The 17379-nt window shown below is 40.9% G+C and overlaps 1 protein-coding gene across 2 annotated transcripts in view; it reads left to right on the forward strand.

Annotated features, from left to right (window-relative positions):
* Positions 1 to 214: 214 nt before the first annotated feature.
* pgap1 (post-GPI attachment to proteins inositol deacylase 1) overlaps positions 215 to 17379 on the forward strand; it is a 31353-nt gene continuing 14188 nt past the window's right edge. Inside the window, exons 1-18 of one of the 2 annotated variants that reach the window (XM_088605592.1) lie at positions 215 to 540; positions 4285 to 4438; positions 5341 to 5516; positions 5773 to 5944; positions 6036 to 6196; positions 7312 to 7364; positions 9206 to 9272; positions 9646 to 9751; positions 9929 to 9987; positions 10464 to 10547; positions 11877 to 11926; positions 13014 to 13065; positions 13456 to 13533; positions 13867 to 13942; positions 14612 to 14685; positions 14928 to 14979; positions 15291 to 15357; positions 15637 to 15742. In XM_088605592.1, the coding sequence (XP_088461718.1) occupies positions 409 to 540; positions 4285 to 4438; positions 5341 to 5516; positions 5773 to 5944; positions 6036 to 6196; positions 7312 to 7364; positions 9206 to 9272; positions 9646 to 9751; positions 9929 to 9987; positions 10464 to 10547; positions 11877 to 11926; positions 13014 to 13065; positions 13456 to 13533; positions 13867 to 13942; positions 14612 to 14685; positions 14928 to 14979; positions 15291 to 15357; positions 15637 to 15742 (1719 nt within the window). In that variant the 5' untranslated portion in view covers positions 215 to 408. Of the gene's footprint in view, positions 541 to 4284; positions 4439 to 5340; positions 5517 to 5586; positions 5606 to 5772; positions 5945 to 6035; positions 6197 to 7311; positions 7365 to 9205; positions 9273 to 9645; positions 9752 to 9928; positions 9988 to 10463; positions 10548 to 11876; positions 11927 to 13013; positions 13066 to 13455; positions 13534 to 13866; positions 13943 to 14611; positions 14686 to 14927; positions 14980 to 15290; positions 15358 to 15636; positions 15743 to 17379 lie in introns of those variants that run through there. The other variant, XM_088605593.1, reaches the window with a different exon arrangement.

Consider the following 17379-nt stretch of genomic DNA (forward strand, 5'->3'; position numbering starts at 1 on the left):
ATAATCACAATTAGCTCGTACGCAGAGTGCTAGGAAAAGCCAGTCAGACATTAAACTGCACAGCAATGCCAACAGGTGTTAAGTTTCGCTGCCGACCTCAAGAACATGGCGTATGTCTCTAGACAGCTTCTCCACGCTGTCGGAGTTAGATGACATCACACACCTGAGGAAAACCCGCCTTTTTGTAGTTTTCTTCTATTGGCTTTTGATCGGGACTTCCCCGTATGGTATTGGAGGCCAGTAAAGGCAATCCGCTGATGTCATGGAGGGTGTTTGCCGGTGTTGCAGTGTGCATTCCAATGGGCAAATGATGTCAACAGTTGACGTTAGGGAAGCGAGAAAAATAAAGACCGAGTAGAAGAAAGGGGGGAGAAAATAATATTGAAAAAGAAAACTAGCGAAAAGGAAATGAGATTCGTCGCAGTGGCCTTCTATGGCTGTCTTCTGGCACTGCTCGCTGTGGGACTCCGCGACCTGCTGTTGGGATACGAGGAGAACAGATGCAGCATGACCTACATGTTCGAGTATCCCGAGTACCTGGTGAGTCCTGGGAGACACGGGGCGATTGTTTCCATGGTGACCTCGGGCTGGGGCGGCTGCTTTTCACTCTGACCGGGAGTCGGGTACAGAGAGCACGCTTAATCCACGGACTGTGCTCACAGTGTTGCTACTGTATCTGCTCATACTAGTGACATGCTCCTGCTGAATGACAACAGGCGATTCCATCATGTGTGAGAAGCTTGTTCCGTGTCAGTTTCCCTCTTTTTATCGTACTGATCGACCACACCCTGCTTGTGGTTGCTATGTACTGTACCGTGTACGTACTGTATAACAATTCTCCCACCATGTAGCACCTGGAAATCGAGATTCAAATTTTGAATGAGCCTCACGTTGTTGCACGTAGCGTTTTGAGGAAGCAATAAAACTAGAATTTTAACTGCAAACGCCCGCCTCTGCAAATCTATTTTAAATACGGTCTCACTGGAGTTGTATGTGTTCTTCTGTAATGTAAATGACTGTAGTTTGCAGACAGTAAAATATATCAAACTTTTAAATCTTATCTTTCCCCCGATACTTGTCCATCTCATCATGTATTGTATTACATTCATGCAGCAGGAGAAGATTTAATGCAAGGTAAAAGCATCCTATTTTAACAGAATTCTTACTCAACTGCAGCAGGTTTAGCAAGAGAATTTAGAAAAGAATGAGGAAGATGTACTGTAAATTCTGAATAGGTCAGAACATGTTTTTCTTGAATTTATTTCTCCCTTCAGTGAAAAAAAAGATAAGGGAAGGCACTGTAGTTATCTCCTTCTTTCATAACAGAATTAGATTATTTTTGGATAAATAATACCTTTTAAAAATATTATTTTGACTCAAACCTCTTTTGTAAGAAAATCGAAAGCTTGGAAGTGCATCTTCATTTTACAAGTACTTTTAACCAAAAATAAATTGCACAGAGCTGGTGAGAGGTGTTGGGTGTGTGGCACTAATGTTTCCCAAGACTGCCCTTCTGTTTCTCCCTTGAGATTGAGATGAAATGGGCCAGCATGATCCATGATTCCAGGAGATACTTATTTTGAGTCATGGGGGGATTTTCTGAGTTTCTGAGATGTCTGTCCTTTTTTATGCCTCTTTAGAGTTTGAAAAAGTGCACTTCTAGCCAGGCTTTTCTAGCCAAAGTATGAAAGACAAAAAGTTATTTTAAGCATGGCAGAAGCATGAAAAAAGTAACAGGTTTATTTGAAGTTGAAACTGTTTTTGCCCATAACTAAATGTGGGCAGAGAATACAATGCAATAGTAGTTTTCTTTCCTGAAAAGGTGATGTAACTTGAAATTATTGATTCATCTGGAGTGTTATAATATAGAAGCCTTCATTTATTCTCTGATCCCCTTCGGCATTCACCTAGTGTGGGAAGTTCACATGTACTGTATCTGGGTTCACAGATCTAGATTCTTCTTGGAAGGTGATTAGACAATTAATGCTTTGAGACTGAGATTATCCTCCGCCTGTCTCTCCTCTGAACTGTCCACAGGAAGGGGCTGGAGTGATGATAGAATGGGTTTCTTTGATTTATACCCCCTCCAGGCATCTTATTCAGGCATCTTATCATTCTTTCTGTCCATATGTCTGTAGACTTCAGCAAAACGTCATATGGTCCTTACTCAAGTGTAACATGAATCATTTAAATGTTAGTTTATGGTTATAGGTGTATATGTATAGGCTCCATTACACAACTGAACCCTAGCTTTGACTTCATTATTGGATTAATTTGAACTGTTGGTTTTTCAGCTCTCAAACATGTTGGAGGTTGCTTTTCGTAAGGAAGCAAATCCTAAACTTTTAAATGAATAGAAAGAAACTTGTAAATGTTCCATTGAAGCAACTTGTTGGTTCAGGAACAGGTAAAGGTTTATTCCGTGCTGAAAAGAAAAGAGACACAATATTTCAGCTGCGGAGCATTCTTTAGGTGTAAAGCCCAAACGCTGCGTCTCTTTTCAACATGGAATAAACCTTTACTTGTTCCTTTGCAGCCTATGCATGCTGACCTATGCATGCTACCTAATTGAGCTTCTTGTTTGTTCAGTTCAGGTTTCAATTAAATAATGAAACTCAACTGGAATGAAAATCAGTAGGTACAGGACGTGAGCCTTCTGGATAGGGCACTGCTACTGTGTTAGCCTAAAAGATATCTTGGACAGAGTTTCTAAGTTTCATTCTAGTTCGGCTTTCAGGAGCTCATTGGCTCATTTTCTAGCTCAATTAACCCACGTGAACAGACTCTACAGACCCTGGTTGTGGACAGCTGTAAAATGGACTGCACTGGGGTTTTGTTGGGTCAGTGGAGTACTGTGTGACCTCTGGCACCATCTTGAGAGACCGAGAAACCAAGAATCCTGTCCTGTCTCAACATGGCCCTTTCCCACCTTGTCCTGGAGAATGATAACATTCAGAAAATGTGCTAAATCTGTTTGTCACCATTCTGTTTTGTTTCATGAATTGTAACATGCATGCGTTTATTTGATTGTTGTCGTCTGCTGGAAATGAGAACCAGAGAATATCTGTATGAGTGTGGGGACATTGCACAGTTTCAATTAAAATTAAGAAGTCATGTAAGAGCAACCACGTGCACACCAAAAAAAGCAGATTTAAAAATTAAAATGTGGATTTTGTAATAGGCTGGTGTAACAAAGATAAACAGTGTTTTTTAGTAATAATGCAGTGATATCACAGAAAAAACGTTTGTGTCTGTTGAATATTCTAGTTCACTTTAGTTAAGCTCGGGTTTCAATAGCTGTCCTGTCTCTCAGAGATGTAGAGCGAGGAGTGTGTTCAAGCTGGGTTACTTCTGTACTCCATTTTTATAATCAATCAATAATTTATTAAATAATATTGTGTATAATTTAGCCCATACAGCATCTTCCCAATGTTGAATCCCATGTCTAACAGACAAAGCAAGGGAAAGGGACAGAGACAGGGAGGCAGAAAGAAAAAGGATGGCTGGTTTGTCTATGTGGCTCAGTGGAGCAACTGAAGTTACTGCTGCCTCTCCAGCAAGACCCTTTGTTTTTGACAGTACTGTTAGTAATTGATAGATGAGTAGACTGCAATTGAAAGCCTTCTTCCAAGAGCAAACAGTGAAACAGGAATAAATATTTAAGATTTTAACTAGTTGCAAAACAGCTACTAGACTACACAGAACCTGTGTTTTTAACTTTCTTTTTATTGACAGGTAATTTGTAGTTGAATTTAAAGCTAGTAATCTTATACATGAAAAGGCCATTTTTTTTCCCTAGCCATGCAGATGATTGAGAAAGAGAGGTGCCAGAGACTGAAGGATACGTGCTGGTGCCTGAGGGAGAGAGAGAGAGATTTTTAAGACAGCTCTGTCAAGCTCTGTGAGGAGGGTACAGTGTGCGTTAACTCCCCTCCGTGATGAGATCTATAGACGGTTCGTCGGCACAGCTCCCCTTCACTCCTCTCCATCAGTCTCTCCCTCTTTGTCTCTGTGATTTATGCAAAATGCAATAATGGATCTAGGGTGGTGGGGAGGATAGCCAGATAAGTGAATACCAATGAAAATATATGTTTGGGTTCCAGGGCTGCAGGATCTTTGGGGTGCTCTGCTCCCCAAATTGTCTGTGTCTCATGATCTCGGCTGCTCTGGCCAAAGTGCTAACTGCTGTTAGACTAGACTAGACGTGTCTTGCTGTTTGTCCACTGTTTGAGCTAATGGTGCCAACTGTTTTCAATCGCCTGTGTATGTGTGCTGTCACTGTAGCGGATTCAGCTGCCACACCGTGTGTCACAGAGGTATCCAGGCTATGGGCTCTACCTGTATGGGGAGGGGCTGTATGCCCAGCACAGCCACAGCCTGAAGCTCAGCGGCGTGCCTGTGCTTTTCCTTCCCGGAAATGCAGGCAGCTACAAGCAAGGTGAGGACCATCCCCTGTTGCTGTGCGAATTTATCTGTAGTTCCTAGGGATTTCAAATGACAGAAGGCTGTTTGGAAATATAGGTACCAAAAAACAAGTCATAAACATGCATTTGACCAGCAAAAAGCTCTATTTTCTACTTGAGTGAAAATTCCATTTTTGTTCTGCAAATACACATCAGATGCCAGTATCCAAGCCCCATTCATTCTATGATGAATGCCATCATTAGAACAAGATGTTTTTAACATTATTCATTTTGTGTTCATATCCTACTGTAGGTTCAAATCATGCTGTAGATTTTGATGAAAGACTTAATAAAATGTTTTATTTTTCAGGAAGGTCATTTCTTATTTCTAAATTAAGTGTAAGCTAATTTGGGTTGAGACTGATGTTTTTTCAAGTGGTCAATACGATTATGTAAACATCAGTTGGTATGAGCAATTTAATGCAGACATTTTCAATAAAATATTGAGGCTCCTTGCAGCATTTCTATTTCACTTTTCTTTACTGACTACTGGGCAATCAGTGACTGAGCCTCGTTTGATTTTCTTAGTGATTGACTCAAGTGTCAGTGTGCACACCATGCTGTGTCTTCTAAATATTCCTCTACGTTAAAATCCTTTGTCATTTTTTTTATTCAACATTAACAAACAAATCCAGCCATTATATCAAAATGCTTAATAAAGACAACAGAAGATTGGTAGTGACCTGAGATAAATCTAAGTAAGATCTAAGTGCTGTTGAGTCCCTAGACCCCAGCAGAGGCGCTGTGTGTGTTCATGCTGCAGAAGTACACATCAGTCTGTCTCTAGAAATGAATTGTCCTCTTCCAGCAACAGCAGTGCTTTTAAGTCATGTCATTACGGTTAATATCTCTGGCCCTCTCCCCTGTCCCTCTCCAGCCCGGTCCCTCGGTTCTATCGCCCTCCGGAAAGCAGAGGACATCGACAACGGGTTCCACCTGAATGTGTTCACCATCGACTTCAGCGAGGAGCTGGTGGCTCTGTACGGCGGCAGCCTGCAGAGGCAGACGCGCTTTGTCCACGAGAGCATCAAGGCCATTCTTCGGCTGTACAAAGTGTGTGCGAGAAAATAAGTGGACTGACTACAAGGAGTATCTATACCAGTATGGAGATACACACAACAAATATGTCATGAGTAATTCCTGTATGTGGTAGTACAGCAGCATATATTTATCTGCACTATAAATATATGAGATACAATACATGAGGTTAGAGATGCTGTATAATTACATGCGTCTCATTGGTTGTTTTCCGTAAATGACTGATATAATGTAAAACTCACCTGTGAATTGTTTCCACCCTCTCCTCCAGGACCAGGAAACCCCCCCACGCAGCGTGGCTGTGGTAGGGCACTCTATGGGGGGCATCGTGGCACGTGCCCTCTTCACGCTTCCCAAATTCAGTCCTCACCTTGTCAGCCTCATCCTCACTCAAGCCAGTCCGCACCAGGGCCCAGTCCTGCCCCTGGACCGCCACCTCCTGGGTGAGACACCAGCTCACCCTGCTGTGTGACCTTGTGCCCGTCTCTCTCCGTCCCCCTTTCAGCCTCTTCCTCTCTCTTCCTTGGGATCCAGAGTTCTATTCCGCTGTCCGGCGTCGCTGGTCTTCGGGGACAGGGGATTTGCGCAACGTGACTGTGCTGTCCGTGGGGGGTGGCTACCGGGACTATCAGGTGCGCTCTGGCCTGACTGCTCTGCCTTGCCCTCCTGACGATCATAACAAGCTCTCACTGGTGGTAAGACACTGTTCCTGATCTCATTCTGCTGCCTTACAAAATACAAGCCCAAAACAGCAGCCATGTGCTCAAAGCCACACTCTTTAATCACAAGCAACATGACCTGGATGCTTTCTGGTCTCTGCTTAAGAACAATTACAAACGAAACCAGATCTTTCACCCATTTGGCAAATAGTAGCTAACTGGTCATAGGATTTCATCCATCTGTTTTTTGAGAGAAGTCAGGGTATTGGCTGCAGTAGCGAGATTTGCATAGTCCTTCGGGTAAAGAAATGACTTCTGTTTTGTTTTGAATATACTTTCAGTTATTTTCCACATACTGTATGTCCTCTAGTTCCAGAGCAGCAATATTTTCTCCTATAACATGGTGATGAAAAATGTACACCATATTCTAAATGAGGTATTACCACGGCATCATTCAGTTTTAAAATTGTACTCTTTTGCTCTGCAATCCCCCTGAAAAGATTCCATTGCACATGTATAAAACTTCAGTTGAATTGTTAGTTCACCTGTTGTTTCTTGTGGCAGAGCACGTGGTTGGACAAATACAGATCTTAGTGTATTCATAATACATTGTACACTATGTACAGTAAATTTGTGAATGCCAGATACAGGCAGTGCGATAAGCCCCCCAAAGACTGTGCAGCTTGAGAGACCCAACCTGGGGCATTTCCACCTTTGTGTCTTATTTTATTTAAACATTTTATGACCAGCTCATGCCACTAAGCCTTTTAGAGCTCTTTATTCTTCGCAAAGTGATTTTTCTAAATGACTTTTGAAAGTTGCCAGTATAACGGCCACCACAGGGTAGGCTTGGGCAGTTAATAATCTACAAAAATGTAATAGTCTAAACAGGCTTCTTATTTTAGTGTTGTATCAGCATCTACTTTTAGGCAGTTCCGTTTGTCTCCTTGCTCAACCTTTTTGGAAATATTAACCGAGGCAACTGTTAATTAATCCTTTTAACATTTTAAAAAGCTTTAATCATACTTTTTTTTAGCTGTTATATACCAGATTAATCAGTCTATCCTGGACTGATTCTGGTTCTGGACTTACTTGAAAATATCTATAAACAGTATGTCTTTGTTGTGACTGTTTCTCTCTGTTTTGGACAGAGCACTGCTGTGCCCAGGACCTGGGTATCAACTGACCATTTGTCTATCGTGTGGTAGGTATGCATATGTTGTAGATTGACACTGCACAGAGACCCACAGGTGTAGTTTTAGGTTTTATTTTACTGAAGATATTTTTCAGTAGTTTGCATGACAATTTACATTGCTACATACTGTAAACAAAATCAAAGGTACAAAATATATGCGTAGTATAGAGCATATGTCTGAAAGCATGAAAATTACAAGCACAGAGATTCTTCTTGGTGTATGCTGTTGAGTCTTCTGCACTGTCATTAATCAGCAGTCTCTTTTTCAAATCCTGCTTTGTGCCAGAGCAGTCAATGTTTTCATTTTTGGAAATCCAGACTCTGCACAAATTTTCGCCTTCAGTTATAAAAGTATTTTCTGTGTGGAAGTTGTTCAGGTTATTTTTTTATATATATAAAGGGTGTCTTAACATAATAGATTTATATATAATATATTATAATTATTATAATAAAGCTTTCGTGTATTTGTTAGGATCTCCATGGTTGAACTTGTATTTTTGGAACTGAAACAGTTAATTCTTCTGACAGTACCAAATGACTAGGTTTATTGATATCTCTAAATTGTCACTCTGTGCTCAATGCAATTGTTTGGCTCTGGTTTGCTGTGCTTTTTAGCAGTAATAAGTAGCTCTCTCATCTTCAATAAAGGTTGCCATGACAGTGAAGCATAGGAATAATGCCCAACTCTGTTTAAAATTCAGATGGGAATGTAGTTTTCACTTTACAGTTGTAAAGTGAACTGTCTACCTAAGGAACCAAATTTACTTTGATTTTCAGGTGAATGCTAGTATTAGCCCTAGGCAGTGCTGGAGCAGCAAAAAATATCCTCAAGAGGGTGATGTTTCCTGCAGTACTTTCCAGAATAGCCCTTATATTTGCCTGTGGTTCAGTGACTGTGGGGATCAATTGTCTTGATAATGGTGGTCGATTAGGGCCAGAATTCGTCTAATATTATTGGTCAGTTAAAAGTAGGAGTTGTGTCGGACCTGGAAAAAGCATATCACATTCAAGATTATTTCATACTAAGATGAAAAGTGTTTCCTGACTCCAGACCTAGGGATCATTTTATGATTTTTAATCCAACTAGTACTTAACCATCTATTTCCTAATCTATGATACTTCTTTACTTCATTTTTAAAACACTCACATATTTCAGGTCCTAAATAGACTAGGGCGTCATGCACGTCACCGTGCACTAATTGTCTACAAAGGAACATCCATCCATTTTCTCATTGCTTTATCCAGTACAGGGTCAGGGGGGAGCTGAAGCCTGTCCTGGCAAGTAACAGGCATAGACAGGATACAGCATGGAAGGGATGCCAGTCCATTGCATGGGATACACAGTCAAGGCAGGGACAGTTTTCCCAGAAGCCAGTTAATCTACCAGCATGTCTCTGGACGGGGAGGAAAATGAAGCACTTGGTGAAAACACACAAACACCACACAGATAACACCCCAGGCCCAGAACTGAGCCCAGTGCCCCAGCACAGCGAGGCAGCAGTGCTGTCCAATGTGCCACTGTGCCACCCATACAAAGGAGCATTTAAATCTTATTTTGTATGTCTTTTAAAATACCAGAACAGCCTCATCTTGTTTGTAAACTTCATGTTGTATTCTTTCATTTTTTGAAAAAAAAGCTTTACAAGTGAAACACTCACATCTTCTGGGAGCCTAACTGACCTGAGCAATTATTCATCATGCATGCATACTGTAGATAACTTGCTGAAATGTAAGTGGATCGGTTTTCAGTAGAATTTCATTAGAACTCAGAACTTTTTAGCGGCCCTGGAACTGTGACTGGGCATCAGTGCGTTTGTTGGACTGGGTGTTATGTGTCTGTGTTCTTCCAGGTGTAAGGAGCTGGTTTTGGCCACCGTCAGGGCATTCTTTGACCTCATTGACCCTGACACCCGACAGGTGGGTACTGCACCTCTGGGGGAAGATCTTCATGTACGACAACAAGACAGTTAATTAGATTCAGCACCAACCTGACATTTGTTGAGCTCGTGAAAGAGCTCATTCATACATTATCTCCATGAAAAAGCTAATTCATAACTAATTCCAAGCATGTAGAACATTTATTTCTTTAAGGAAGTGATTGTTTTGACTGCACTACGCAGTTTCTAAACACAAACAGACCTGCACACAGAATCTTAAATTGTTTAATGTATGCATTTAATATTTGGATAATCCCTCTCCACTAGTATTTTGCTGCTTAGTTGGTTTCAGTCTCTGTGGCGATATTGTTCACTTCCCTGTGTTGAAATGTTGCCCTGTTTGATCTCTCCAGATGACAGAAGACCCTGCACGCAGGATGGCTGTTCTTAGGCACCACTTTGTCAGGCACCCTGTCAGGTTGCTGGCCGAGCAGGATGATACAGTGGTCACCTTCCCAGGTGACTGGCTCTGTGCTGTGTGTCAGACAGTGAGCGAAACTGGAGGTTGTGTCTCTCCTGTCAAGGAAGGGAGCAGAATGCGTCACCTTTGCTCCTGCAGTGCCTTAGGGTCTTGTAATGTTTTTCTGTGCCGTTTGTGTGCAGTGTTAAGAGCTGTTACTCTTTTGCTTCTCTCAGGGTCACCAGAGCTGTGGACAGAGGTCCATACACCCAGACTGTCCTACAGCTCCCCCAAGGTAAGCTTCTTTGCCCAAGTTTTCACAACCTATCTCTTAAATATCTACAGTATGTATATATAAATGTATGGGAATGTGAATATTAATTAGCTCTGGGTGATTTACAGTTGCAGAACACAGAATCATCTAAACAGATTCTGTGTATACATAATCAAAGTTCAAAGTTATCTAGGCTGATTGTAGGCTAACATTGTAAAACAGCAAGAGCTATTCATATTAGAATACTCCTATTTAGTGACAGCTTTCTGTTAAAACACAAAATATTTAACAGTAAGCCAAATTAGAAGTCCCTTTTCATAGTTGTCTAATGTTGTGAAACAGTAAAAGATAATTAATATCTGGTTTGTCCCATAATTTATGTATATTATTAGATGTTAACCTGTCAGTATTTTTGTCTATTTATAGTTGAATATTTAATTAACACATTTTGCTGTATTTTCTCATGTTTTTTTTTTTACTTTTTCCATTCTGTGCAGGAACCTAGGGCCAGATATTTTATGTTCCCTCTTTCAAGTCGTAGAAAAAGCCATAGTCACTTCCACTGCCAGAACAGCAATCTGGTAAGAGAGCCGGTCTGCCAGGCTCCTGTTCTCAGGGTGAGGGGAGGGGTGGTGGGCAAGGAGGGTAAGTGTGGAGGGGTAGAAAGTGCTGAAGGGCCAGAGCAGACAGTGATGTCTGTTCCTCCATTGCAGTGCCTCACACAGGACTTTACAGGTCCTGTTTAGGGAAGCAGTGCGTTATTATTAGGCAAAACAGCTATTGAATAAAGTGATAGAGATTAGGAGTGTTAAGATGGCTTGAGATGGAGGTATGAGTGTCTTTAGCTGCACAGTACAAATGTACTGTATATTTCTTCAGACCTACAGAGTAGGTACTTCTTGGGTTAGTAATGTTATTTTAAAACGTTTTTACTTAATTTAGTCAACAGCAACAATTCTTAAGGATATTCTGATTTGGACAGTTTTAGAAATAACTTTTTGTTGCGGATGCAGACATGCTGCTGGGTATATAAGATGATTCCTCCCGTTAAAAGCAATGCTCTGAAATAGCAGACCTGCTGAGCATATGCATGTTTATTTCTTTATCTGAAAAAGTTGTTCAGATTAATTCTGATGATAGCACTTCTGTATAAACAGTGTTCAAATACATGTAATAAAGGAATTGATTGACTGAGCACTGGAAAACAAAGTGAGGGACATTGGTTACTGATCTGTTGTATACAGAGTTGCAACAGAATATGTTCAACATGACTGAAAAACGTACTTTACCTGTCCAGTTTATGAAACTGCTATGTAGGCACTGATTACTAAGAATATCTAGTGGTCTGGTTGTAGTCTCATGAACTGCCAGGGCATGTCATTTAACCCTCTTGAATTTACTATGAGTGAACTGGCAGCAATAATACTTCAATATTGAATTTTCAATTATTCTTGTTCAGTATATGTTTGTGCTTTTCGCTCAGATAGAACAGATTCACAAACAACAGTTTAGAAAAGTGTTTAAAAATAAGTTTTCAATAATTGCTTCCTTTTGAAAAGTTAATTGTACCTGTGCTAGTTTGTGTAAGCTGTTTTTTAAATATTCCCCTGAAGTCCTTTTTTCTGCACATTCAGTGGAGTTCTGCATATGATGCTACATACATTTATGTATATGCATATGCATTTATTATTTCTGGCATATAAAATTCAGTTGATCAAAATTATTATTTATCCTACTATATTCCATTATTTCCAGAACAACAGCTTTCTTTATTTCAGTTTTCTAAATGCATTTATTTTTATTCACTCACAAATGACAAGGACCAAGTATTAGTAAGCTTCCAGCACTTCAGCTCTTCTTTGTAACCAATCCTGCATTCTCATGAATGCTGTGTTATTGCTGTGTTACAGGAGATGACCAGCTGGCTGTTTGGCTGTACTCAGAGTAACGGCTCCATGTGGTGAGTATGTGCCTCTGCTGTCTCTCTGCACTTTGCTTTTTTCACAGAAATCATCACTGGTCTGTGACTTCTAAGAAGACATTCTTCAGCTTTTGCTGCCTAACTTGTGGATCTGTCCGGCTGATATGTTTTAACAAAACAAATAATTTCTCACCCCCATCTCCTACATAAATAAATTCCATACTGGGCCTAGGGGTGTACCCAGTGACCTCCTGAAGCAACACATCATCCCGAGACAGGCAAAATAAACCAATGCTCTCGCTCAATAATCAACTTTATTGTCATAACAAGGATGTCTAAACCTGCTGTGCTGTGTTTTACAATTTTATTATTAGTATTGCCAATTTTAATGTTGACGTTGTCTTTTGAAACAAGGCTAGTGGGGTTTCCTGTGAAAACATTCACTTTCTAAAGCATTCCCCCGGCCAGAGACTGGGACACCCTCCCTTCCTGTGGCCTGCTGTAGTAGTCTGTACTGGGGCTCGGCTTAGTCCACTGGGCAGCAGACGTGGATGTACGTGCTGCAGGTCCAGGAGGCCAGGCTTCAGCTCTAGCAGATATAGATTTAAATATGGACAAACAAAGATTGATAATTGATAAAAGATAAGATTGTGTTTTAGTGGGGTGAATTCTGTCTTGTACTTGTCCTCTGAAAAGAGTTTAAGAGAGTAAATATTCTGCTATAAAATGGTATTACCTGGGAGGATTTTCTCTAGGACTCAAAATGGTACGCATCGGTTAACACCTGTCAGTGCTGGAGGCAGGGGGAGTTCGGCGGATTTGCTAAAAGGGATATTTAAATGTATACATTGTGGTAATCAAGCATTTGAGTTGTTCTATTGTGATATTGATTCTATGATAAGATTAAGGTCACAGGTAAACTCAAACCTTTGGTTCACTTGATATCCTGTCAGAAACATTGGGGTTGTCGGTCAAGTCTCTCAGGTGAAACTGATCTGAAGAATTACAAAAGTAGTCCTTATTCTTCACTAGCATTTCAGGCGAGTTATAGTAGATCATCTGGAGGCTATGTGCTCAATATGCTTTGTTGGTAAAATGTGTTGTGCTTTATTTGCAATTCTCTCAGTCTGCAAGCTGTGGATCTGTCCTGGGACACAGAGCTGCTCCCAGCATACAAGGTAATTCCTCCATTGCAGTGACTGTCACACATTTTGTTCCCTGTCTTTCCCTGTTTTGTTTTTTGTTCTATTTCAATGGAGATACTGCGCAGGAAGAGGATTGCAAAACTGTTATGGACATGCTTTGGCTGTAGAAATAATATGACATGAACAGCCCTGTGTGAATTAGGAAGCAGCGGGGTGGGATTGAGAACTCTCAGAGGGTCAAGGGTCACCAGTCCATTGCAAGTCCACAGTTCCATAAGGAGGAGGGGACGCTTTAGAATAAACACTTCTCGGCCGCATGTCTTGCCTTTTTGAAAAAGAGCGGGTTAGAGCTGGGGTTGAGGTAGATCGTGGATTGAGGTTCTCTTTGAGAACCTGTTTCACATGTCTGTCTCTATCCGGCAGGTTGTGACAGTGAAGCTCAGTGACCTGTCCTCGTTCTCTCACCTGGTTCTCAGCGCTTCCAGCCTCAATGGCGGTCAGGTAAAAGCTAGGCCTGGCGATGCACAATAGTACGCAGTTGACAATGAGGTATTTTACCAAGAATCAAATAGAAGGAAAGACACAAGCTTAGAGTGTTACTAGTCCAATCAGTAGCAGGTGAGTGATTTAAACTCATAGTTACAACCACAGGTGAGCAGTTCAAACACAAAGTCATTAGGTTGTTGAACGTGGTGTTTTGGATATTTTAATGATGGCTCTGTAAATTAAAATAACAATGAAGACAGATTTTCTTAGTTCCACACCCACCACGATGAAGGTTGATAAATCAGATAAATCACTGCTTATCCCGTGCCCCTCTCTCTGTGTCCACAGTTCAGTGTGGAGTGTGAGTGGTTCAGCGAGGACTCCCGGACTGCCTCTGTCCTCGTCCCTCACATCTTGTCCTTTGGTGAGTGTCCGGCACACAAAAGCTGGTCTTCCTTTAAAACGGGGGGAATGTCATCGGTTTATTTTTAGGTATTTATTACCAATTGAGTAATTTTTGATGAATGAAATTAGTTATTTGGGTAATAAGAAACTGATAAGAACAGTCTGTTTTCATAACGTTTTCAATAGCACCATTTTATTTGACGTATATTAACAAAGGGCAGCATGGTATTGCGGAGGTTAGTCAAAGCTCTTGAGTCCTGGGTTTAAAAGCAGACTTTGTGGAGTTTGCTTGTTCTCTCTGTGTTTGTGTAGGTTTTTGCTGAATGCTCTAGCTTCTCTCCAAAATGTGCTGGCTGGGCTAATTAATGCTTCTAAATTGTCCCTGTATGCCCCATCTGTCTGGGATGGGGTCCAGGCTACCATGAGCTTACAATGAATAAGCAGCTTTCTGATAATGAATGGGAATGTTAACAATGTTGCACACCCCTGTGGAAGGACAGGTTACTACTGCCCCTTTCCTGGCACAAGGGGCAGTACCCTACTACCAACATTAATTACTTTAAATTGGTTGGTATACTGACTGCTCGATCTGTTTGATTAAGGGCATCAATCTGGCCTGCTACATCCATGTACAACTGTTTTAATAATACCAAGAGTTGTGTAAAAATGTCAATCTGTATCTGGACAGGCATGTCCATCCGTGAGGTAACCCTGAGCTCCCCTGCACTGTTCCACACTGTCGAGCTATTGGATTTCCACCAGGTACAGCTTTGCATTTGCTTATTTTGTGAGGATATGCCAAATAATTATTTTTTGATAACATACAATGGTTTGAAGTTTTACAATCGGCTTTTAGTCTACCCAATAAACCACCTAATAGTCAGAACTTGATGTACCATGTTTTACAATTTCAGTATTCATATTGCCATCTGTAGTTTTGACTAGTGTTTGTGGGGGTTATAAAACAGTTGTAGAAGTACTTTTTCTCTGTCTGGTGTTTTCAGGTTTACCAGGCTTTTAAAGTCACCATTGAAAGCCAGTGCAAAGGGACCCGAGGTAAGATGAGCTCTTCCTTTTCCTAGGCATGATGTAGGCAGTCTGTACAGTGTCAGAGTGTGATGGGTGGGAGTCTTTAAACAGGGTCCGTGTGCCTTAGGACTTTTTCACGCTATCAGACAGCAGGTGATTTAGAGGCCTCTACCAATGACAAGTGTGAAGAATAGGACTCTATAGTGTCCAACAAGTGATGTAAGGGTCTCTAGAATGATCTGGTTATAGTGAACTAGTGATAGAAGATAAGAAATGATCTCTGCAGGTAACTGGGGTGATATGAGTCTGTATCTATCCTATCTCCTGTTTTACTACAGGCAGACTTCCCAGCGTGTACAGGCTTCAAGTTCCCTGGTTCCGAGAAGACTCCTTCACAGCTGCTAGGTACAGCTGCTGTTTGTTTTGTTGGCAAGATGGATGACTGTTATTTACTGTAACTCTCTGTGGTTCTGTGTGCCCCTTTATCTTTTAGTTGCTGTCTGTGTCTTACAGTCTTTCTCAGCATCTCAATTATGGTGAGAATCTCTGTTTCTTGGTGAGAGACAGGTGTCCTTCATTGTCTCTTAAGTGAGCCTCAGGGCCTCTTTGCATTCTCTTACTGGCTGTGTACTGCCTAGCCGCTGCCTGTCTTTCAGTGACTTTGTTTCCCTCTTTGTCTGCCAGCGTGCCTTCAGTGACTGAGATATTTGCCAAGCTGCACACGAGTCGCCCTGACAACTCCTCCAGCGCCATGCTGCAGCTACACACTTCTCCAGACTGCCAGTACAAGGTAGAGCTCACACAGGCAATGGCACCATGCTGACAGAAGAACAGTTTATACCAAAAATGGCCGCTGACATAGTGCCTAGCAGACAGTTGAAAAAAATAATCATGCTAAGTTGACTGTACTGCAATGGCAAGTTATTTACTTAGGCAGTTAGTTGTGAGTTAGACATACTTTAGTGATAACCCGGAATTCCCTGACCTGTTACCGTAAAGCAGTGGTGTTAAGTTATGTACATCTGTCATTCAGCAACCAATTTAAGCAGTTATACTGGATAGTCATTGAGGAATGATATTTACAACTGGGTTCAAATGAATCAGCGACACAGCTGATTTTTATTACCTGCAAGTTATAAGTAGGCAACTGCTGCCCTCATAACAATTGATATCAGAGCAGGTGGCATGGTTAATGAAGCGGGGGCCCTTGGTGTCTTTGTAGTTGCAGAGATGTGCTGGTTGTAGCAGGTCTCCAGTGCCAATTCCCCCCTTTTTGTTTACTTTGGCAGGTACAGTAATTGGTTTCACAGAAATGTTACACAGCTAATATGATGACAGCTGAGGCCATCCTGTGTTTGTTTGTATATGCTGTGAATTTGGGTTCTGTGACTGTATGATGTCACTCATGAAGTGAAAATCACCAAATATACAGTATTCGGCCTTGTATTAAGAAGTACGCTAAGGTTCTTAAATCCCCATTGCTTCAAAAGGGGGTTTAAGAAATACTCATCTCTAGGGGCATTCATCGGGGATGTCCACTCTTAACTCTGTTGTTTTCCTTGTTTTATGAATCACTAGTTTAAGCTATCTTTTGAAAACCATTTCTGTCCCTTAATGTTGCATGTTGCTGTGATATGATGATATGCTATACAGTGCCTTCCAGTTCAAAGCACATGTATTACCTATTTTGATGGCTTGATTGTTTTGTCAGAATATTATTGAGTATTAAGGGTAATAATGACTGGTCCAAGTCGGCAGTGCTGTCTTAAAATGTTGCAATGAAAAAACAGGCATGCTGGCAAGTGTCCTGCTAGTTAAAAACTTCAGATAACTTGATGTTAGGATTTATTACAATTTAAACACATCACACTTAATATTTGAAGAATGTGTCTTAACTCCCCTTTTCCCAGTTCTCTTAAAACTTGTGTCCTTAATAAAAACTGAATATGATTCTGTGCTTTCATTTTTTCAATTTTGATTCCTCTTTCTCCTCATTTAGGGTATTGAGATTAATTGAATTTTGAAATACTTATGGAAAGGGATTCAGCCTCATAATAAATTCTTCAGAAAGAGAATTCATGAAAGACATGAGGCCTGGCTCTGTCAAACTTAATTTTTAATTTTTACTGTTTTATTCCTGTCACTCTTGTATCTAGGCTTCAACTTTAAGGAAGCCTGGTGTCTCCATATAGGCTTAAATATTTAATTTATTCTAGCATTCCCCTGAGATATTAGATATTCATTTTGGCATCATAATTACACGTTTTAAATACAACCTGGGATTTTGTGGAAAGATTTTGTGTAAAGTCCTGAAATTTTTTACAAGAAATTTCTTTCTCCACTTCACAGTGGAGTGATAGAATGATTCCCATTCTAGCAGATAATTTGATGATGATCTTTGCCTGTTCCAGGACTTCCAATCTCAGT

Source organism: Lepisosteus platostomus, chromosome 14, assembly GCF_059453375.1.
Source record: "Lepisosteus platostomus isolate fLepPlt1 chromosome 14, fLepPlt1.hap1, whole genome shotgun sequence".
NCBI lineage: Eukaryota > Metazoa > Chordata > Actinopteri > Semionotiformes > Lepisosteidae > Lepisosteus > Lepisosteus platostomus.